This window comes from Polypterus senegalus, chromosome 1 (genome assembly GCF_016835505.1).
Source record: "Polypterus senegalus isolate Bchr_013 chromosome 1, ASM1683550v1, whole genome shotgun sequence".
In the NCBI taxonomy this organism is placed as follows: Eukaryota; Metazoa; Chordata; class Cladistia; order Polypteriformes; family Polypteridae; genus Polypterus; species Polypterus senegalus.
Window position 1 is genome coordinate 23118082 of NC_053154.1, and position 25169 is coordinate 23143250.

General features: G+C 39.6%; 1 protein-coding gene across 2 annotated transcripts in view; it reads left to right on the top strand.

Moving 5' to 3' along the window:
* LOC120523405 (uncharacterized oxidoreductase YjmC-like) overlaps positions 1-25169 on the top strand; it is a 91437-nt gene that overhangs the window by 50437 nt on the left and 15831 nt on the right. For both annotated transcript variants that reach the window (XM_039744700.1, XM_039744691.1), the window contains exons 4-8: positions 7080-7141; positions 14561-14614; positions 15286-15384; positions 17562-17697; positions 23187-23305. In XM_039744700.1, the coding sequence (XP_039600634.1) occupies positions 7080-7141; positions 14561-14614; positions 15286-15384; positions 17562-17697; positions 23187-23305 (470 nt within the window). The remainder of the gene's footprint in view (positions 1-7079; positions 7142-14560; positions 14615-15285; positions 15385-17561; positions 17698-23186; positions 23306-25169) is intronic.

The window sequence follows — 25169 nt, forward strand, 5'->3', positions numbered from 1 at the left end:
CCATGGTGGACTCCTGCCTTGTGTCCAGTCCTGCTGGGATAAGCCCTCTTTCCTGTCTCCCTGGTTTGAATTTAGTTTTGGGAATGCTGAGTTATCAAACAAGTGGAATTTCTGGAAAATACTGGAAAGGTAAAAGATGTCTGACTTATGCAAAGTGGGCTCATCACTAACACAGTGTTCAGAAGCCATCAAGAAGGCTATCAGAATGTCAGGTTATATAGCGCCTTGATGTGTGCAGTACAAGTCACAGGAGGTTCTGCTCAAATCTTTATAACACACTGGTGAGGCCTCTTCTGGAGTACTGGGTGCAGTTTTGGTCTCCAGGCTACTAAAACGACATAGCAGCACAAGAAAACGTCCAGAGAAGAGCAACTAGGCTGATTCCAGGACTACAGGGGATGAATTATGAGGGAAGATTAAAAAAGCTGAGCCTTTATGGTTTATGTAAAAGAAGATCAAGAGGTGACATGATAGAAGTGTTTAAAATTATGAAGGGAATTAGTGCAGTGGATGCATTAAAATTATAAATTGCTGGTACAGTACAGGAAGAATGTAGATGAGAGAATACTTTCAATGTAAATTGAGCCTGTAATTAAATTACCTTAAGGGTCCTGTAAATTCTCTTGGTGCCTGATAGAGTTCAACAAGAACATGGAGACACAGTAGGAAACTTGTTCAGGATAAATTTCATTCAAACATCAGGAAGTTTTTCAGGAAGAGAACCACAGACACATGGAATAAAATACCAGGTAGTGTGGTAGACAGCAGGACTTTAGGGACCTTCAAAACTCGACTTGATGCTATTTTGGAGGAGTTAAGTTGTTAGGACTGGTGAGCCTTGCCTTGTTGGGCTGAATGGCCTGTTTTTCTAATGTTCTAATCTAAATCCTATCACGTTGATCCCGCAGCTGTAAACGTCAACAAGTCCGTGGCACTCAAATATCTCAGTTAACCAGAATATTTCTGCAGGCCTTGGAGTTGAACTAAAGCCCCAGTGGTCACTCTTTCAGTCCTCCAGTCACCCTTCATTAACTTGCTTATGCTCACAATGTACAAATATGAAAATGAATGTGGCTTGTAAGTCATCTGTGCATGAAAGTGTTGGATAATTCACTGAGCAACTCTAAACGATTAGGTGGCAGGCCTGGAATCCTGTATTCAAATCCCAATCATTGTTGTCAAGTTGGTATGTACTATTGATTTGAGCGTAAAGGCTTCCAACATGTTAAACATTATTATAAACATTTTTTAAACAGGTCACTTCTCAGACAAAGTGTCTACAATGTTAATCAACAGACCTCTCCTCTATTTGTAGGGCACTAAACGGATAACAGATTCTGGTGTGCCCGTCAATCCAACACATTAGCTTATTAAGACCTTACATTCTGAGAAGTGTTCTGAAAATGTGTACCTTTGGGTAAGGTTGTATCGTGATTACTCTTTTTCAGAGTATTGATCTATATGGATTATGGATTATTTTAATAAGATGTGAAATCTGTTTGTCTTTAGTTTCTCGTTTGCCCGGCCCTGATGAAGGCGTGGAGTCCCAAAATGCGTGTGAATATTCACTAACCAAAGTTTAATTCTTGGATACTTTGGATATATTAACCCCTGGATGTTGTTACTTACATGTTATTTAGGGTTTTTTACCTGAGCTGCTTATATTGTATAAAATGATTAAAAAAACATCTCTCTATTATATAAAAAAATTCTGCAACGAGACAAAAGACTTTCTGGAAGATTTTTCAGTCCCACGAGACTTTGGCCATGAGGTGATTTCAAGTCCCGCCCTCCTCTCAACCATTTTCAACCACGTACGCGGTAATCTCACCTCTCATTTGTGTGAATGCTTTTGACAGACACAGTTTCTGCTCACTTAGCTCTTATAAAGTTTAAAGTTTTCCTCACTTTAAGTTCCTAATTAAAAAAGACATATTATTTATAAATCTTATTGAAGAATTTCCTCACAAAGGGTTATCAACAGAAAAAATGAGTACACAGGCAATCCTAGTACCGAGAAACAAAGTGAAATGAATTAATGGCAAAAATGTCAATCGGTTACACAGCAAATCCCCTTAACGGCACACGTACCGGTCCTGGGACATAACAGCGTTTTAAAAACGTTACAGCCATGTGTGCATGCCCATCTGCCATGCATCTCGACATACTACCCATCAAATGAAACTTCAAAGTCTCGTCTTACCGATGATATAAACCATTTTGACACACAACAACCACAGCACTGACACTAAAGCCTTTTTACAGAGAAGTACATACTTTTAAGAGTTGACTTTCCCTACCTTTGAAGACCCCCTGCAAGTCAAACATCAATATTTCCGAGCAGTATTGATCCCATTCTGTCCATAAGGCTCCAGCGAATATAATCCAGTAAAACGATTAGGTCCAAAACACACGATATATCCTCAAAGGGACAAAAACTCCAGAAAACGTTTCATAACTTGAGACCACCTACGTAATTTTTTTTCATTTATATTGATCATATCAGACGTAATTTGTTTCTGTCGGCGATAACCATGCTACCGCATGAAACACGGCTGATCGACACCTAAGTTGGCCAATTACGACGGGTCTGGGGTTGACTGGCACCTCGTATAGCCAACGAGTGTCACAGACAGCTGAAGGATGACGTAAAAATCCAAACCCTGGTAGAATCTACCAGTTTGATTGGACACTGTGACTGACACTCAAAACTTACAGCCAATGAGCAGCTGAGCATTTTGATATGTAACTTGCCATACTAACTGCGCGAAGGTGGCATTTGTGCCAGTCTGCAGACTTGGTGCGTGGTTGTTTATTGTGATTTCGCCAAGTTTTTTCGCATTTTAAATATGAATAAAAGTAGATAAACGTAAATACACTCGATTAAATAATAGATGCATGTACGCGGCGTGAAAGTACTCAATCAGCCCAGGAGACGTCTAATGGCAGAGAGACATGTGCCACGCCCTTGTGCTTTCTGCTTGCTAGTGATTGCTGCCATCAAGTGGCACATGGAAAAACGCTGAGCTGTGTTGTAACAGTTTGTAAAAGAAATGTATATAGTTTGTGTGCATTTTATAAAAAAAATTAAAAAATAAAAAATATATATATATTTTTGGCCCATAAGACTTGTATTGACTATTTTTACATAGAAATGTGTATTTTTTATTGTTTTTATTATTTTTATAACTAATAGAGTGACACTGTGTGTAGATATAGATTCCTTTAGGTGTAAGCTTTCAGTAGAGCCCTCATTGATATCTGTGGGTTGAAGCATTCAAAAGTTATTACACTTTTTCCATACGTTCCAAAATGTGGATAATGGTCCCTCTAAAAGCACCTGGACATGCCCACATAAAAACTGGTGTAAAAATGTCATTTTGACAGGTATTCTTTTCAAATTTGAAATGTAAGTAGTCAACAAGTTATTCTGTTGGTACATAGTGTGTTTCTGTCCCCACCTACCTACTGCAGCTTTATTTTCCTTTATTTTCATAAAAAACACTTAGGCGAGAACAAAAAAATTCGTTTTTTTTGTGAGTTCTAATGTGCATAACTTTTGATCAGTCACACCTACAGTGATTCTGACTACTAAGGGTGAAACTAGAGAATGTTACCTTTACAAAGAGACCAAACATGTGTTTATACTCCAGATAGTTCAATAACAGCAATGATTCTAATTTGGAGAGGTCGAATTACAAGCGATTTAGCAAAAATGACCCCGCTTGATAAGGGGTTGGATGCATATCAATAGACTACGCTGAAACAGTTGGTGGTGATGGTGTAGAAGATGAAAACATCAACTTACAATATCACGAAGAATATCTACAACCGTTAACACCGTCTGGTCTTCCACCACATGAATTACTGTAGAAAGAAAAATGTATCCAAGAAAGGTAATGTAGTACACCTTCCACGGATAACATTACACAACAAAGGAGATCTTGATATGGCATTCGTATTAAAACGTTAACAGTTTCCCGTTAGAACAGATTTTGCAAAGACAATCAACAAATCTCAGAGACAAACATACGAAAATTCATTTTATTTAATAGAGATAAAGAAACGATATTCACTCTCGGCAGTTATACGTTGCGTTGTCACGATGTAAGTCCAAACACAGAATCAAAATTCAATCTGATATTGACGAAAATGTAATAAAAAATTGTTTTAGCTGAAGTTTTACAGTAAAAGTGTAAGTTTAAAAAGTATTTGAGTGTTAATTTCAAAGCCAAACAGAACAAAATCGTTTTACACAACGAATAACTCTAACGCAACAAGAAACATAATTTACTTTCAAATTAATACATTTTACTCTTTTTTAAAATGGTTAATTACTCACTGTAATGTAAAATAGTTCTATTATGTATATATAACAATTCCCATGAAAATAAAAATCTGTTTAAATTGTACAACCGCATCCTCATACGCGAGTGACAGAACCGCAAAGAGGCTAGCGCGGAGCGTAGGTATGGGGGAGTTGGCGAGCAAAGTGAGCAGGGGGCAGAGCCCCTAGTTTATAATAATTTTAAAAATGTTGCAAGTCTTTGTGCTCAAATAAATAATGTTAAATGTTTAAATATTTTTGTGATATGTTAAGTTAGATGAACTGAGTTTTTTGCTAAAAATAATACTGATGAGTGACCTGGCTGTTCCCTAAATTGAATTTGTATAAACTGGCAGTTTGTTTGCTATACGTTGATGGCTTTTGTGGTTAAGTTTGTATCTCCCTCATATTTCTGCACAATTGTTTTGTTTTTTTTTGGTACTTTGCCTATGAAATGTATGCACTCTTTTATAAGTTTTCCCAATTTTCTTCCCCATTAAATCACCGTGGATCTCATTTGGCTTTTTTGACATTGATCAACAGAAAAAATCAGTTTAAGGTCAATGCGAAAACAGATATCTGTAAGGTGTTCTAGATTAATTACAAATATAAAACACAATAATTGATCACATAAGTATTCAATTCAGTATTTAGTAGATGGAAGCCATGGCTGTCTTCATTATGTGTGCACAGGTCTCTCTGTATCAGCTTTGCACATTTCCCCCATGATGCTTGTGAGTGAACAGACTTTATCAGGTCCAGCCACAAATTCTCCATTGGATTGAGATCTGAACTCTGACTCGACCACACCAGGACATTCACATTGTTGTTTTTAAGCCATTCCTGCGTAGCTTTGGCTTTATGTTTGGATTCTTTGCCTTGCTGGAAAACAAATCTTGCAGGCTACATGATGTTTTCCTCCAGGATTTCCCTGGATTTTATTCCAGTCATTTACCCTCACAAGCCTTTCAAGGCCTGCTGCAGAGAAGCATCACCACAGCATGACGCAGCCACCACCTTGCTTCACAGTAGAGATGGTGTTCTTTAGCTAGTGTGCAATGTTTGGCTTAAAGCAAACATGATGTTTAGTCTAATGGCCAAAAACCTCAAGTTTGGTTTCATCAGACCGTAGAAGCTTCTCCCAGTTGATATCAGAGTCTGCCATCTGCCTTCTCTAGGCGTTATGTGCATTTTTCTGAGTGGCTTTCTCTTTGCACATCTTACCAGAAGAAGGGGCCTGAGTTGCAGTGAAAGCTTGCTTATTTTAATCTTTGTAGTTTGCCAATAAAAGGGGTCATTTTGCTTGACTTCTCACTACTGTCCCATAGAGTCACAACTGGTGAAGCACCGGGTCAATAGTCTGCACAGTCTCTGCGATCTCAGTCACTGCAACTTGTTACTTCTTTAGAGATCTCACAAGTCTTCCCCTCCGTTTTTGTGGACAGATTTCCAGCGGTACTGCGCTCTTTCAGTTTCTTTATGGATCATGTAGCTGGATATTTTTCTCGACCTCGTCCCCAGACTCGTGCTTTTCACAGAGTTGCTTGTGTAGGTTAACCCTCCATACTGACTGACCACAAGTTAGACTTTGCACCTTCAGGTACATGTGTACCATAATCACATGAGACCCCAGTCAGGTGATGTCCATGGAACTAATTCTGTGACTTCTGAAAGCAATGGGTGGCACCAGTGAGGACTCAGAGGTGACATATTCAAGGAGGTGAATACTTATGGGATCATAATAAGCTTTTATTTGTGCAGAGATCTGTTTTCAACTTAATTATTAAAGAGTCTTTTACTGCTGATCAGTGTGAAAAAAACAAATTAAATCTACTTTGGTTTAAAACTGTACAATAATAAAATATGAAAACTTCCAAGGGGGTGCATACTTTTTATTGACACAGTACTCTGGTTCTTCTCCGATACCCTGAAATATGTGCGTGTCTGGTTAACCTGAGTGTGTGCAAGAGTGGGCCGAGGACCTGAATGGACTAGAAACCATTTCCAGAGCTGATTTCTGCCTTGTGCTCAAATAGGTGCCAGCCCCTGCCACCCTGAAGTGGATTAAGGTGACGTGTGGCATAGCGGTTAAGTTTTTGGACTTCAAAGCCTGTGGTCACTGGTTCAAAGCCAGCTATGTGAGTAAATCATTTCACCTGGCTTGTACTCCAGTTGTAACAAATAAAGAAAAGAAACCTTTATATCTCAAATGTTGCACATCGCTTTGGATATAGGTGACGGACAAATAAAATTACGAAGGTCTGAAAATGTTACGATGGTTGGCACAGCAGTTCTAAAGATTTAGGTTCAATTCCTGGCTTGTTCTTCATGTGTCTCCATGAGTGTTTTGATCCTGCTACTCTTGAAGATGTGTTTTTAAGTCAACAGGCGACTCCTATTCAGGTCTGTATGAGTGAGTGAAGGGGCACATGTCAATGTGCAGCAGTGCCCGGCATCAGAAAGACCCTCTAATGGAAAAAAAGAGTTTAATAATTAGATGGATGGGAGGACACCAAATATTCATTTCAGGATGGTTTATGCGCTCCAATTTTATTAGCAGTATGAGGATCCCCAGTGATCTGCTGACACACACCATAGGCATCGTACCACCCTTGCTCAGTCACCATTTCTTTCAGTGAATACAATTTTCATTCACACGTTTTAAATGCAGGAATGATCAACTGAAAAGTGAGCATGCGTTTGTTTAAAATGTGAATATAAAAGCCACTAAACATCTCTTCCCTTTCTGCAGGTTCAAACCATTACGGTATTGCTGGCTATTACTCGATGCAGGCACTGAAGCAGGATATGATTGTAAGTTAGATAATTTGATTAAAATGTCAGTAATGTTTTGTCCAAAGAGGGGGAAAAAGTCACCAATAAAAGGGGACTTAATTAAAGAAGGTGAAATGGAAGAGAGAACATATGCTGCCATACAAATACAATTTCAAAAAGCTGAAAGCATAACAATCTGCATTACAGCCTCACAGAGTCTATCAGCCTACACATACAGTTCCATACCTCATTTACTGCATGGATGTTATGTGATGTTTTATTTATTTTTTTCTCCAGCCGTCTGGAGTTTTTTTTTTGTTTTTTCTGTCCCCCCTGGCCATTGGACCTTACTCTTATTCAATGTTAATTAATGTTAATTTATTTTGTTTTCTTATTGTGTCTTTTATTTTTCTATTCTTTATTATGTACATACTGTTTGTATGAAAATGTGCTATATAAGTAAATGTTGTTGTTGATGTGATCCATCTACCTCAGTGTTTCCCAACCTCGGTCCGGTGGCCCACCCCCCGTGGCTGCAGGTTTTTGTTCCAACCAGATTCCTAATCAGTGACAACACCTGATAGCACTGATCTCATGTAATTAGCTGGTATTATTTTTCTTTTATTCCACATTCAGAAAAGCACAGCAGCATGATTTTTACATTTATAAAACATTTATAAATATTTCTGCTTTTGCTATAGATTTAAATGCTTAACTCTCTTTTGTTGATTTCATTATATTTTGCCCTCTCTGTGCAGTTTTTCCCCATTTCGTTGTATCTTAATAATGACAATTAAAAATGAGCAGATCAGAGACAAAGGCAAACAACACTAAATAATCAAAGGTTGCAAGTGCTTTAGAGTCAGACCCAATAATTAGTAAATAATCGATTCGTTAAACAATTAGAACACCTGGAAAAGTAGAATGAAAATCAAGATGAAAATATTGTTAAAAAGAAAAAAATATATTACAGTGATCCCTCCTCGATCGCATGGGTTGCATTCCAGAACCCCCCGCGAAAGTTTAAAATCCGCAAAGTAAAAACCATATGTTTATATGGTTATTTTGATATATTTTAAGCCATTATAAACTCTCCCACACTCCTATAAACATTTCCAGCACAGTTATACAGCATAAACCCTTTATATTCTCTTAGATATTAGGTAAAATTCGTTGAAATTATGTATGTAAACACAGTGTTTACGAGGTGCAATCCAAAAGTTCCCGGAATGCATTTATTTAAAAGCATACACACCAAATAACAATTAATGGTGAATAGTTCCTTCAAAATAGTCACCCGCTGAGTTGATACACCAATCCCAGCGAGATTTCAATCTTTCCAAGCACCTCTGGAAGTCGTTTTTTGTTAGTGTGTTTAAGACTTCGGTTGTTACCGCTTGGATCTCCTCCACCGTCTCAAATCTGCGTCCCTTGAGCCTCATCTTCATCTTAGAAGATAAAAAAAAAAAGCAGATGGCACTAAATCAGGGGAGTACGGAGGGTAGTAAACTGACAGTAAACTTTGTAGTAGCCAAAAATTTGCGCACAATCAGAGATGTGATGATTTCAAATCACTCATTTTCACGAACACAACCGAAGTTTAAATGAGAACTGCGACTTGAAAAACAACTGCGCTGACATTATAACACATGATAGCAGCTCTCAAGGACGACTTGAACTGCTATCTAGAGGCGATTGATATAACCAAACCCTTCTGGCTGCAGAATAAATGCATTCCGGGAACTTTTGGATCGCACCTCGTGTATACAGTAAAACCTAAATGTTATTTTAAAGATATCGAGCTTCTCCAATACAGTATCACATATGTTACAGCCATTACGATAGACAGGCCACCAGCAATAAATACGTACAATGCAAGAAAAATTGTATACAGTAAAATCTGTGTGCATTTACACTAAACGTACATACATGTACTAAGTACATAGAAAATTAGTTATGGGTAGTCACCAACAATGACCTGACGACTTGTCCGATAACGATGAGTTTAATTTTAACAAAGGAGAGCGTTACAGCTCTTCTAAAGGAGCCTTTTCAGGCGACTGTGTAGCACCACCGTTGTTGTCTGGAGTTTCTTCTTCCACTGAAGGAGTACTAGGCGGTGTTTTGCGGGTAAGGAACATCGTGATGGGCAGTTGCTGGCGCTGCTTTTTCATTTGTGTAAGGAAGTTTTTATACACTTCCGTAGTGTCGTCAGAAGCATTTCTAAATTGCAAAGAACGAATCATTTGCGGGTCCCATTCTTTAACTGATATCTGGAGATCTTTTCCCATTCGTAGAATGGTAGCGAGACACTCAAGAGTTAGGCCAGCATGTTCTTCCTGTACCGGGTCCTCTTGTTCCTTATCTTCCTTGCTCACTGACTTGGTCATCTCGGCCAAATCTTCGTCGCTCAGCGTCTTAGAGTGGGCATCGAGTAGCTCATTGACGAAACTTAACTCTTTACACAGCGAAACACGTTGATGTTGAATGAGCGAGATGAGATTTCCTGGTAAATGCAAAGCAGAATGGAATTCTGCACTGCGTTGTTGAGCTAATCAGCACCCAGGAACTTAACCGTATGCTTTGATTGGGTAGCTTCTCAGCCATCTGCCAATAACATCCCTTGTATGAAATCAACTGGGCAAGCCAACTGAGGAAGCATGTACCAGTAGTAAAAAGACCCATTGTATGCAGAAACCCACGAACCAGTGAAAAATCAGCAATATATATTTAAATATGCTTACATATAAAATCCAGAATAGAGTGAAGCCGTGAAATTCAAAGCGCGATATAGCGAGGGATTACTGTATTCCTATATAACTGCTTGGTACATTTTAATATATTTTTCACCAAACTAGTTTTCTAATTTCTGTATTGTTCCCTAAACACAGAACTTGGGAAATAACATGACACTTAATTAGCCAAGGAGACCAAATAAAAACAGAGCTGGTTGGAACAAAAACCTACAGCAACAGTGTGCCCAAGACCGAGTTTGGGAAACACTGATCTACACAAAGCATAAAAAGGGGTGTAGGATTTTAAAAACCCAACTCAATAGGCCAGACCTGCCCTTAATTTGGGTCTGAGGCTGTTAGACAGACATTAACGCCAGGCTGCCTGGCCCCAAACTCAAAAGGCAGGCTTTATTGGACAGATCTGTGAAAGTTGAACGAGTAGATAAAATCAAGAAAGGTAACAGGATGTCTGGAGTACAGCTCAAAGGAGGTTGTGCTGAAGTTATATAACTCACTAGTGAGGCCTCACCTGGAGTACAGTCCACCAAATAACCAATGATCCGACTAGCGGCGTTGTGCTTTAATGATGGAGATTCCATAGAGATACAATAAATGAAATTGAATAGCATCAAAACGCCTTTATAAATTGTCAATATTATTATTTCTGTATTTCAATAGTTTGTATTAATTTATGTAGTGTATGGATTATGTTAACGTTTGGTTAGGTTAGGTTTGGGTAGAGGAGTAAGAGAGCCCATCTGGGGACACATGGCACTGGCACACTCATCCTGTAAATCATTTTTTAATTAAATTTTATGTACCCATATTTCTATTAGCACTCAAATAAATAAATACTCTTCTTAAAAATTATACCCCAAGATAAAAACTGATAAATCTCTTTTTTAAAAATTGTTGCAAAGTAAATTTAAAAGGTCTGTCATAAATAATTTACAGTTCTATTAAAATTATAATTTAAAACAAAACCGTGTATATGGGGCAGCACGGTGTTGCAGTGGTAGCGCTGCTGCTTCACAGTAAGGAGACCTGGGTTCGCACCCGGGTCCTCCCTGTGTGGAGTTTGCATGTTCTCCCCGTGTCTGCGTGGGTTTCCTCTGGGTGCTCCAGTTTCCTCCCACAGTCCAAAGACATGCTGGTTAGGTGCATTGGTGATTCTAAATTGTCTCTAGTGTGTGTTTGTGTGTGTGTGTATGTGCCCTGAGGTGGGCTGGCACCCTGCTCGGGATTTGTTCCTGCCTTGCGCCCTGTGTTGGCTGGGATTAGCTCCAGCAGACCCCCGTGACCCTGTGTTAGGATATAGCGGGTTGGAAGATGACTGATTGACTGACCTTGTATATCATATAATAAAATCATTTTTAATTTAGAATACATTTCAGTTAATATCGCCAGGGTTTTATTAAAAAGAGTATTAAATACTTAATCCTATTCCATTCCAAATATTTTAAAACTATTTTAAATAGGGAATTTTAAATGTGGAATGTGTCTCCAAGGAGTCATATTCACCTAAGGGGCTATACATTTTTAAATATAAGGGTTATTATTAACTCTTTCAGGGCTGATGTCGACTTTTGTCAAAAGGAGGAGTTGGCGATAGTAATCGACTGTCAACTGTGACAGAACCAACCGTTACATTTTAGTTGGACTCTCGTTGCTAGAAGGAAAGTTAGATTCATTGGTTTGACCAAGATTCCCTGCACTCTCGTGTGTAGCAAGGCGCACACAACGCAAAATGGCATCGACATCTGGCGAGAGATCAAAGTAAATGCGTAAAGCAAAATACTCTGTGGATGACGTTTTGCCTGTTATCTCTGAACTGGACTATAACTTGTCGGACTCAGTTTTTGATACAAGTGATTGAAAACGAATGTGAGGTTCCAGCTTCAGCTGATCAGCCCCCAGCTAGTAGTGGTACTAACAATGTTCACCAGGGAGGACTGCCACTTAATAATGATGAGAGGTAGGAACCAGAATGTAATGCACTGCGACCATGATGCGAAGACAGCCTGGCAGCAAGCCTGCCGCACATTCTTGGCAAACTGGCAGCCACAGCATGCAGCAACAGATGTTTTATGTTGATTTCTGAGTGAAACCATTGTTTTTTGGAAAACAATATTAAAGAGTTAAAATATTAGGAAAAGTAAGGTTAAGTTAAAGGTATTGGAAAGGGAAGGTTGTCTAATAAATAAACATTAACCTTAGGGCTGCCCATGTAGACCTTAAGATTAGGCTTGGGTCTTAACATCAGGACCCAGTTCAAAGGGGTTAAGGATTGGGGTGGAGGTAGGACATCTAATAGAATCTTCTTATATAATACGCTTCCTTGGCTGTCCCTTTGTCTGTCTAGGATTTTAAATCACCTGTAGCTTGCAATCCATTTGACAGATTGACCTAAAATTTGGTACAAATATACTACGTGACGTCTACTACCTGCTTTGGGGGTGATGATTGACCTCCAAGGTTATTTCTATTTTTATTTTATTTTATTGTAAAATCAACTCTTGGCAGCGGCCAGCAGGGTGGCTGTGCAGTGCATGCGTACGGGTGCCGTTCTCATTCCCTACCACCTTTGTTGTCACTTCCCCTACCTCTTCACATCTTATATCATTCTTGAGGCAGATTAAAGACTTAAGTGCCAGCTTAGGTGAAAAATTAAAGAAAATGTACTAAATAATCGCAACACAAACACTGACTTAATTTGTTTTGATGCTGACAACAGAAAAGAGGAAGCGGCCGCTAGGGTGGAGAAAAGAAGAGCTGCTTAGGAAGCAGCAAGTGCATCAACCTCTGAGCAAATGAATGGGAAACATGCAGAGAAAGAGGATGAGAACTAGGAATGCTCAAATCAAGTGTATTTGTGCAGTGCGCAGTTGCTGGAAAATAAATAGATAGGAATATTAAAAAATAAATAACCATCATTCTAATAATTTTCTGGCAGAGTCCGGGACTAAATGTTTAGCATTGGCAGGGACATGGAACAATTCAATATCTGGATTTGGTAAGTTTGGTGAGTTAGGCATCTGTGCAATTGTCTGGTTTACAAGCAGTGCCTTATATATTACATAGGATGGCAGCTGTTCAATTTCCAGGATTGGAGCAAACCTTATGAGTGATTTTGGAAATTATAAAATATAATATAAAATATGCGACTCTTCAATTCCACCCGGGGGAGTAAATGCGAACATTAATTTTATTTTAATTCTTTTTTCATTTTTATTACTATTTAATTTAATATTGTTTCTTTGTATCAGTATACTGCTGCTGGATTATGTGAATTTCCCCTTGGGATGAATAAAGTATCTATCTATCTATTAAGTTGTCTATATAGTATGCCAGAGTCCAGATGGGACAACTCTATTAGGCATGAATCCCAAACAACTATACTTATAAAAAGTTTTTCAACCAATGGTTGGGGTTGTATTTGTTCAAGGTGTTTCATTACGTTAGGTGTCAGTTCTCAACCTTTGGGGAAGTAACAAAAAAGGGGGCACGAAGAACTGAAAAAAAGAAAACAAGAATTGAAAATATGAAAAATACATCTATTGAAACCAAAACAAATTAGCTTAAACTACATTCTGATACTAGAAAAATAAATATAGAGTTAGATAAATGTCGATAAAAGTAAAGTAGTTATAATAAAATGGTGTATTGGCAGCAAAAAACATAGGAATAAATTTTATTAGGGTTTCAAAAGGGGGTCGCGATTAAAACTGTTATGAAAGCTAGGGTTAGAAATACTTACAGTTTGAGAAACGCTGACGTTAGGGATTGTAAAAGCAGCTGTTAGTTGAATATGTGTGCCCTTAAAATATCTAAATAGATCTGTTTGTAAAAAATTACACTCTCCTAGGATCTGGCAGGGTTCAGAAAATTGTTCAGGCCAGAGCCAAAAAGTACCTTTATTAAGCATTTAAAGGGGGTGATGTATGCATTATGTTAATGTTAGGTTAGATTACATTGCGGCAAAAAATGACACAGAGGTATATGTGCACAGAATTCAGCGATGCAGATGTCATCACAACAAAAACGACATCAGACACAGAGTTGTGACTCCAAATGCCACCGGTGGGCACAGGGTTTTTACCACATGCTGCATATGGAATGCAGTGATGTAGATGCGGCACCTTGTATCGAACATCAGCGCGTCAAAAATGACATCAGATAGAGAGGTACGCCTCCACCCCTTTAATATACGTCAGCTCGCTCAACAGTGAAATCGATTAACAGTACTCTGGTTGGAATCATATGTGCAGTTTTGGTCTCCATATTACAAAAGATACAGCTAGAGAAAGTCGACAGAAGAGCAATTAGACTGACTCCCTCTTGGAAGACCATCCACAAAACATAGCAAAGGCAACTGATACAGTATATACTGTATAGGCAACGTGTACATAATCAACATAACGTGGCATGCTAAACTTTGAGCCCCCGTGTTTAAAATGCCTGCTACTGTGAATAGTTAAGTGAGCAGAAGATGAACTGATCACCAAACGGCGTAACGTTAAAGATGACGCTTTCCTTTAATAAGCAAGATTACATTTTTTTTCCAATCATGCACAAGTACAAAATACCAAAAAAAAAACCTTCTTTCTATTTGGTGTTTGGGACTCAGTGGTGCCCTCCTGTGGTCACAGCATATATATTAATAATATGTATATTTCTTTTAGTTGATCCTCGTATCTGTAAATCTATTTGTTTTGTTTTACAGGGCATATGTTTAACCAACACTTCACCATTGGTGGTACCTACTAGAGGAAAAGAGGTAAGAAATCTCGGAGCCAGTTTGGCCCTGATGTGGAGATGCTGACTCCTTTGTCCTCAGTTCAGCAATATCCAGGTGGGCTGGTGGCAGTAGTAGTAATTGTACAACATGCAGTGTAACTCTTGTTGTGTGAATGAGTGTGAGCACCCTGTGACACACTGGCAGCCTACCAAGTGATGGTTGTGCAAACCTATAATTAGTATCCATTGTGGATGGATACTTTTTAAACTGGGTGACATGGTGGCACAGTAATGAGGACCCGTTGCATCACAGCCCCAGGGAGCTGTTTCAATACCTTCAGGATTACTCCCACATCCTGACTGCCCCTAAATGTCATCATACATTTGATTGTGGGCACATGTCCTGCCTGCAGAGGACTGGTATTCTGGCTTACCTGATGCCACAAGGGTAGACTGCCACTCCCTGCGACCCTGAAACGGAAGAATTCTCTTCAAATCACTTTTTAATTAAAGTCAAAATGTAAGGCGTAGCAATAAGCTAACATTCTCCAACCTGGTTAATCCAGTGGGGAGGCTGGGGCATTGGGCAAAGGGCAGGAACCAAGTCCTAGGTGGGACACCAGTCCATTGATGAAATGTAAGGCACTATATAAAATTAAGTTTGAGTGATTTGATTCATTTTTTATTTCTTTTAATGTCTTTTTATGCCAGTGCACATTGGGGACCAACCCAATCAGTGTAGCTGCACCTTCTAAAGACGGAGACAGCTTTGTCCTTGACATGGCCACATCTGCAGTGGCACTGGGGAAGGTAAGAATGTTATGGCTAATCAAGAATGCCAGCTAGCTTAGAAACTCTGACTTGTGTAACTTATTATATCTACTCTCTATATTTAGAAAATCCTAAGCCTAAAAGTGCAACGATTTTCTGCAACAATTTTATGTGACTTTTTATGTCACATTTTTTGGTCACATTTTAAGACCTACATATGTATGTTTGGTATCATTCTTTTCAGAATTTATCAAACTTTAATGTGGTGTTGTTAGATTTTCACATTCTTATTATTTTTAAATTATAAATTTATAAGAATGTCAGTTAAAACAAATGGATCGTTATTTTAGTCTCTCAATCATCGAGCATAGTGGACCTCAGGTTAACGGGAATACTCCAATCGGTAAGAGAGTAAATATTTTATTCTCATTTCATGATTTTTACTCCGTTAAATAATAATTCATTTTTCTTTTACATATTTATAGAATTTCATGATTTTGATTCCAATAAATAATCATTTTTCTTTTGCAGATTTACAGATTTTACTAATATTCTGGCCGCCAGGGAGGGTTGGGCGCCGAAAGCACCAGGGGGGCTGGCCCCCCCTAGTAATATAATAAACTGCAATTTCCCATGACACAGACAGGCAGTATGGTGTAGCGATTTAAGGCTTTGGACTTCAAACCCTGAAGTTGTACGTTCAGATCCCACTACTGACGCTGTGCGACTCTGAGCTCCAACTGGAAATTCTAAAGAAATGCAATTAATTGTATCCCAAATGCTGTAAGTTGCCTCAAATAGAGGCGCTTGCCAGGTAATAAAAGTGTAGGATCCACTTACCACTACAACAACACATTTTCATACCAGACATGTAGTTCAAAGTGCTTCACAAGTAGTTAAGAAACAAATTACAATTACAAAGGATAAGAAATTAAAATAAAAAACTAAGAAAATAAATAAATAAAAAGCATACTGTAGAGAATACAGATAAACAAGAAAGTAATAGAAATTACAGAGTGTGTAAATAATAATTCATTACATTTATATAATGCTTTTCAAGGTACTCAAAGCACTTTACACAGTGAGAAGGGGAGCCACTTCAACCCCCACTAATGAGTATCACCCACCTGGATGATGTGGCGGCAGCCATTTTTGCACCAGTAGCTAGTAGGTGGTGAAGGGGTGGGAGATAGTTAGCCAATTAGAGACAGGCAGTCGTTAGGGGGCCGTAATGGACAAATTAGCCTGGACATCGGGACACACCCTCCTCTTTATGAAGGATACCCAGGGATCTTTAATGACCAAAGAGAGTCATTTTTACAGCACGTTGTCCCTGTCACTGACCATTCAGATCGTAGTGTAGGCGCCCCCTGCTGGCCTCACCAACACCTCTTTCATCAGCAACTCAGATGATCTCCAGTCCAAGTACTGGCTGGGCTTGAACGTGGTTAGCTTCAGATGGATGACCTTTTCTGACGTGCATGTGGTATGGCTGCTGGCTTATATGGATTAAATTGCTGAACTACGCTTTTAAGTTTCTTAGGATTTTAATGATATGTCTTATGCTGTGGTTAGGGTTAGGGTTAAAGAGGACAGGAAAACAAAAAATCCAGCTGTTGAGATGCTGGGGAAAATAAACCTGTAGGGGCTCAAGGTCAAAACACTGCCCAGCCCCCCAATAAAACATAAATGTGCTAAAGCAGTTCATTACTATTACGATGCACTAGTCTAGAAGAACAGAGCGCCCGCATATCTGCCAGCATCACAGGCACCCACAGAGCACTTTGATGACAGCGAGTACAGGGGGATCAGTCTGGAGTCTGGAGTGGGACAGCATGTGGCACCTTTATTGGTCATAAATCAGAAAGTGGTGCGCACTGTTAGAGTCCACTTACTGTGTACTCTCTGCCTGTCACTCAGTCAGTGCTATGGTAAGGAAACCACTGGTCAAGGAAATGACAGACCAGAAAACAGACATATGGCCCAGTGAATCGACGATTGTGAATATATGGTTACATTAGAAAAAAAGAGTTAAAGGCCAATTCTACACTAAAAAAGAAAGAAGGTAAAAGACACAGTGTCTTGGCTATATAGCAGGTGTGCCATAGGATTATGTTTTATTTATATCTTCAGGGATTAGGAAAACAGTTGCCAATCATTGCATTTCCAAGCTGAATTTCTCCTTTTTTTCTTTCCATTGTTTCCCTTTACTGTAGATTGAACTTCATCACCGTCGGGGGGATGAAATTCCAGAAGGCTGGGGTTGTGATTCTCAGGGTAAAATCAGTACTGACCCCGGCAAAGTGCTCAGTGGTGGAGGACTCGTGCCCATTGGTGGTTGTGAGGCCACAGGTAAGATGGGCTTCTCTTCTTTAATGAGGATGCTACTGTATACACGGCTTCGCCTCACTAAGTCTGACATGAAATGCATTACAGTAAAAGTGAAATGATGTTTGCATCTGTCTCTCTCTCTCTCTCTCTGTATATATATAATATATATATGTATATACTGTAAATATATATCTTACTCTCTATATATAAAATCCTAAGCCTAAAAGTGCAACCATTTTGTGCAATGATTTTCTGTGACTTTTTATATGATTTTTTGGTCACGCTTTAAATTGGCCTTATTTTAAAACCTTCCTATATATGTTTGGTATCATTCTTTTCAGGGATTATTGAACTTTAATAAGATTTTGTTAGATTTTCAGATTCTTATTCCATTTTTAAGTTATAAACTAAAAAATATCAAGAAGATAGATAGATAGATAGATAGATAGATAGATAGATAGATAGATAGATAGATAGATAGATAGATAGATAGATAGATAGATAGATAGATAGATAGATAGATACTTTATTAATCCCAAGGGGAAATTCACATAATCCAGCAGCAGTATACTGATACAAAGAAACAATATTAAATTAAATAGTAATAAAAATGAAAAGAATTAAAATAAAATTAATGTTCGCATTTACTCCCCCGGGTGGAATTGAAGAGTCGCATAGTGTGGGGGAGGAACGATCTCTTTAGTCTGTCAGTGGAGCAGGACGGTGACAAAAGTCTGTCACTGAAGCTGCTCCTCTGCCTGGAGATGATCCTGTTCAGTGGATGCAGTGGATTCTTCATGATTGACAGGAGTTTGCTTAGTGCCCGTCGCTCTGCCACAGATGTTAAACTGTCCAACTTTAATCCTACAATAGAGCCTGCCTTCTCAACAAGTTTGTCCAGGCGTGAGGCGTCTTTCATCTTTATGCTGCCACCCCAGCACACCACTGCGTAGAAGAGGGCACTCGCCACAACCGTCTGGTAGAACATCTGCAGCATCTTACTGCAGATGTTGAAGGATGCCAACCTTCTCAGAAAATATAGTCTGCTCTGAGCTTTCTTACATAAAGCATCAGTATTGGCAGTCCAGTCCAACTTGTCATCTAGCTGCACTCCCAGATATTTAAAGGTCTGCACCCTCTGCACAGTCACCTCTGATGATCACAGGGTCCATGAGGGGCCTGGGCCTCCTAAAATCCACCACCAGCTCCTTGGTCTTGCTGGTGTTAAGGTGTAAGTGGTTTGAGTCGCACCATTTAACAAAGTCTTTGATTAACTTTCTGTACTCCTCCTCCTGCCCACTCCTGATGCAGCCCACAATAGCAGTGTCATCAGCAAACTTTTGCACGTGGCAGGACTCCGAGTCATATTGGAAGCCTGATGTATATAGATTGAACAGGACCGGAGAAAGTACAGTCCCCTGCCGTGCCCCTGTATTGCTGCACACAATGTCAGACCTGCAGTTCCCAAGATGCACATATTGAGGTCTGTCTGTAAGATAGTCCACAATCCATGCCACCAGGTGTGAGTCTACTCCCATCTCAGTCAGCTTATCCCTAAGGAGCAGAGGTTGGATGGTGTTGAAGGCGCTAGAGAAATCCAAAAACATAATTTCTACAGCACCACTGCCTCTGTCCAGGTGGGAGAGGGATCGGTGTAGCATATAGATGATGGCATCCTCTGCTCCCACCTTCTCCTAGTATGCGAACTGCAGAGGGTCGAGGGTGTGGCGGACCTGTGGCCTCAGGTGAAGCAGCAGCCGCTCCATGGTCTTCATCAGATGTGACGTCAGAGCAACAGGCCGGAAGTCATTCAGCTCACTAGGACGTGATACCTTTGGGACAGGAGACAAGACTTTGTGCCAAAACATTTAACCACGCCCGGGGCTGGAAATAAAAGACAAATAGTAGGACAGCTTCTGTACAGACTTTTAAATGTTCAAAACGCCGTGCGGCACAACAGCAGCAGCAATCCAGCAGCTGATCAAGTAAAGAGGAGGTTAAAAAAAAAAAAAAACGGCATTTTTTTCCCCTTGTATCACCGTTTAAGAGGGGGTTTTGGAGGAGTGACCGTGTCATCTTGGGGTGCGTTCAGCCCCAGTCTTCACAACACGAGTGGCAGAGACACAAAGTGGCTGGCACGTAGAGCAGGCTAGGGGGGTTGGTGAACGAAGTGAGCAGGGGGTAACCCCCTAGTAAATTATATAAAATATATATAAAAGGATTAGCAAAATCATTAGCAATGCTTTCATGTGACAATTTCATGCAACACTCATTTTTCTTCAAAACCATATGTCATATAGCATCTGTATATCACTTTTTTTGTCTTTTTTTGCTCTAACATCAGTACAACCAATTTAACATGCATACGTCAAACAAAACAGCTTACATACTGTACATCTGCTCTCCGCTAAGAACAGTAGTAGTTCAGTTGTGTGCAAGCAGTCAACAAATAAAGTCTATGTAATAGCACATGCTTACAAGTTGTAAAACTGCTTAAACATTCAATTGTTAGCAAAATCCTGACTGATGATCATGTGGGAGATGAAATATCCTTAAGTTAGATACTGGTAACACTTTTTCAAATAGATTACAATTAATTTTCCAATAGTTTTAAGATTTGCTAGAAGTATAAGTAAATCACTGAGCCAGAGTTTTTACCTTTTTGGGATATACCCGTGGACATGTTTTATATATATATCTTATATATAAACGTCTACGTGTGGAAGTTTGTGTGTCTGTTTGTCTGGCCCAGAAGTGTGAGGCTACAGCATGAAGCTGAAAGAACTGGCAAAGTGTCCCCAAATTAATGAGTCGGGAGAAGAAAGAAGCACGAGGCTACAGCATGAAGCTGAAAGAAAGCAACTCTGTCGGCAAAGTGAAACCACCAAGGAAAGACAAGCCACTAATCCACAAGCGAGGCGAGCACATCGGCAAAACGAAACCACCAAGGAGAGAGAAGCTTGTTCAGCTGCTAATAAAGAAAGGAGGCGAGCACATCGGCAAAACGAAACCGCCGACTCTGCATTTCAATTTTTTTTTCTGACAATTTCAATCGTTTCTAGGAGCCTGGGCTTTTTACACCTCGGCCTTACGCAGCTAGTATATATCTACACATAAAAATGGCAAAGCCCTCACAGACTCATCACTAATTCTCCCAACTTCCATATAGGTGGGAAGCTGAAATTTAGGTATGTTTCATGTCCTATTGCAACACCTAAGGGGGGGAAATGGGTGTACCCCCTAAACTGTATATATAGATAGGGGAAACCCAATATACGTAAGAAGCCCAAATTTCTCATACTCATCCTTTACACTGTACTTACAAATGTTAAGTATGTTTCATTTCTCGCCATGCCCCGTAACGAACTTTCAAAAATAACATCTTCTTTTTGGCGGTTCTCACCATTATGCCCCAGGGAACTTTTGGAACTTACCTCTCCTTTTGGCCCTTTTTCCGGACGGCCGCTGTCCGCGCTCCTACCACATGGTTGGCTCCCTGCCTATATACATTAACGACATCCCGCGCTCATGTGCCTCCTCACTCGCCTCCTTATTTTCCTCAGCTGTTTGTCATGCTCACTGCTCCCTTCTTCTTTACTCCACCACTTCAAGCCTGTTATTGTTCGCCTTCCTTCACGTCTTCCTGCTGGTGACTCCTGCCTTTTCATTTATTTTATTCACACTCTTAATCCTCCTGGCAGGCCTCCACATACTCTACTTTTGAAGGTCGGTGCACTAATTATGTTACTACGAAACTTACAACCACCAAAACTTTGTAACGGCACCAGGCTTCAGATCAAATCTCTGCACAAGAACCTCATTGAGGCAACTGTCTTCACTGGGACTGGCTCAGGGGAGACTGGATTTATTCCTCACATCCCTCTCATACCCTCTGACCTCCCATTCCAATTCAAACAACTCTGATTTCAAGTAAGGGTCTGCTTCGCTATGACAATAAGTAAATCACAGGGCCAGACTCTAAAAAAGGTCAGCATTGACTTGACACAAGATTGCTTCTCACGTGGCTGACTGTATGTTGCATCCTCGAGAGTGAGCTCAGCAGACAGCTTGGTCATTTTACAGCCCGAGGGCAGAACTGCAAACGTCGTTTACAAAGAGATCCTTACATCCTAAAAATGTGCATTTCTCATACACAACATTTACTATCAGAAATTAAACCTCTTTACAATCATCAAATTCACTTTCAATACTAAAATAAGCCGACGACAATTACATTGACAATCATGTTACGTTATTTTTAAAATGTTTCCTTTTCTTTTTCATAACTTCTTTAACACACTACTTCTCCGCTGTGAAGCACGAGCATTTTGCTAGTATATATATATATATATATATATATTGTCACAGACATCACGGGTTGGCTGTCATCCTAGTTGGAGTTGACGTCACCTCACCTGGCCAGAAAGCCTTTATAACATAAGGAGAAGGATGGATGGGCATCCTGACCCATTGGTTAGTTGGTTAGTGGTACCTTTCCCAGTTTGGAGGCCATTATAAGAGAAGGACAGAAGGAGACTGCCTTCCAGGGCCATGTGTTCCCCTAGTACACTGGATGCCCATATCCCTTTCATATGGCTCCCAGTTTGACACCCCACAGGGCTTCATGGGGGTTGAAGTGTTAGTGGGCAGCCCCAATGGGTTCCTCAGGTGCCGCTAGGGGAGGCTGCTTCAGAAAGGATCTCCTGTCATGGGGAGGTTCTGCCTGACCTGGAAGTGCTTCCTGCATGCCGTGTGGTAGCACCAGAAGTATTCCCAGGTCCACTTTAGAGGAAGCTGCTCTGCTTCACCCAGGGGAGTTTTAGGATAGACAAAGCTCATCTGAGAGCAGTGGAGGAGGAAACAAGAGAAGAAGAAGAAAAAAAAATTGTGTTCTGCTTGTGCTTGTACTTGAAGAAGGAGCCTTTGCTGAGGTATTCTGTTACCGATAAATTCTTATTTGATTCCAGGACTTGTGTCCATGTAAATGTGTTTGGAGTTTGGGGTGTCTGTTACAGACAGAGGTCACAATATGCACTCAGGGGTCACTTTATTAGGTAGTCCTGTCTCACCCTTGGTCTTGACCCCCTTTTGCTTCCAGAACAGTCAGAATTCTTAAAGGAAAGGACTGAAGGAGGTGCTGGAAACCTTCCTTGGGCATTTTAGTCCATGCTAACTCAGTAGCCTCATGCTATTCCTGCACTTTAATGTGCAAATAATAAGAAATGTGAAGACACATCAATGGGAGATATACAAGATGGATGTGGAAAAATGTAAAATAAAATTGATGTTATGTAAAGTAACTAACTGCCAGCCGGCCAGGGTGACTTTACCTGATCAATGAATTTATGTTAACTTTTATCTGGCTTTCTCTTACAGTATATGTCACTCAAACCTCACATTCTGAGATACAGTAGTAGTTTTTATTAAACAGCATAGAGATGCAGAATGTACAGTACTGTAGCTTGAATGACAAGGAATGTAAAGTCTTGCTCTGTGTTCTTTGCTGTCAGGTGGATACAAAGGCTACGGGCTGGGAATGATGGTGGAGGTCTTCTGTGGAATGCTTGCAGGATCACAGTACAGTAAACACGTCCGCACTTGGAAAGTCACGGACAAAGTGGCTGACCTGGTATGTATAATGAGGTCCTATGGGCTTTTTACTGCCTGTCCATCTGTTGGCATGGATGTGTGAAATGTGCTCCCTCTGAACTGGACTGTCAAGGCTTTGTACAGAAAGCGCTTGTGAAGGCACTATATGAAGTTCTGATGTGTCGTTGCTATGCGTATTATTGATTTCCTGCTGTTCTCAGCTGCTCATCCTCTGTAGTCCCAGTCATCTGACACTTTGCTGCTGAAAGTAGTCATCATGGCCGTTCTCTTTTGAGCAGTTCTTGTTTACTCGGCACATACATTGGAATGTCTGTTGGTCTATTTACTGAGTCCAAATCTTATCCACATTCTGCAAATCAATCAACCCTTGTCTGTCTATTATAAAAGAAAATCTTGAGACAAGAACATACAAACTCCACATAGATATGGACCAGCCTGGAAACTGAATGCTACTCATTAAATCTATGAGGCAGGTAGCATGCTTTCTTTCTTTCTTTCTTTCTTTCTTTCTTTCTTTCTTCCCTTATTTATTTCCTTATTTATTTATTTATGATTTTGTGTTAGGTGGTTCACCATGAACAGCTATATGCGGCACTCTACAAAGCATTCAGCCTTCACAGATATACATCTCTCTATTATAAAAGAAAATCTTGAGACAAGACTATTGCCAAGAGAATTTTTCAAGTCCCGCCCTCCTCTCAACCATCTTCAACCACGCCCACAGTCCTCTCACCTCTCATTCGTGTGAATGCTTTTGTCAGACACAGTTCCTGCGCTCTCAGCTCTTTTAAATTTTTACTTTTTCCTTACTTTAAGTTCCCAATAAAAGAAGACGTATTATGTCCAAATCTTATTGAAGAATTTCATCCCGAAGGGTTATCAACAGAAGAAATGAGTACACGGGCAATCCTAGCACAGAGAAACGATGAAGTCAAACAAATTAAGGCGAAAATTGTTGATCGGTTACACAGCAAATTAGTTAAATGTGTATCAATTGACTATGCTGAAAAAGTTGGTGGTGATGGTGCAGAAGATGAAATCATCTACTTACAATATCACATAGAATATCTACAACTGTTAACACCATCCGGTCTTCCACTGGCCGAATTACTGTTTAAAGAAGGATGTATCGTAATTTTATTACATAATATGTCTGAGTGATGGGTTATGCAATAGGACAAGATTAGTTGTACTCAAAATTGGTCGAACAATTCTAACATGTAAAATTTTAGCAGGCGACAAGAAAGGTAATGAAGCACATATTCCACAAATAACATTAGACACCAAAGGAGATCTTGATATGACATTCATATTAAAACGTTTGCTATAACAATTAACAAATCACAGGGACAAACATTCGAAAAAGTCGGTTTATTTATTAGAGAGAAAGAAACGATATTCGCTCATGGGCAGTTATACGTTGCGTTGTCACAATGCAAGTCCAAACACAGCATCAAAATTCAATGTGATATTGACGAAAAGTTAATTCAAAAAATTGTTTTTATTGACGTTCTACAGTAAAAGTGTAAGTTTAAAAAGTATTTGCATGTTAATTTCAAAGTCAAACAGAACAAAAACGTATAACACAACGAATACCTCTAATGCAACATGAAACATAATTTTCTTTCAAATTATTACGTTTTACTATTTTTTATTATGGTTAATTACTCGCTGTAATGTAAAATAGTTAGTTCTATTATGCATATGTAACAATTCCCAAGAAAATGACAATCTGTTTAAATTATACGTCCACTTCTCCATATGTGAGTGGCAGATCTGCAAAGTGGCTAGCACGTAGCACACTACTGGGGGTTGGCGAATGAAGCGAGCAGGGGGCAAAGTCCCCTAGTTTAATATTAAGAAACATGAAATAGAATCTTTAC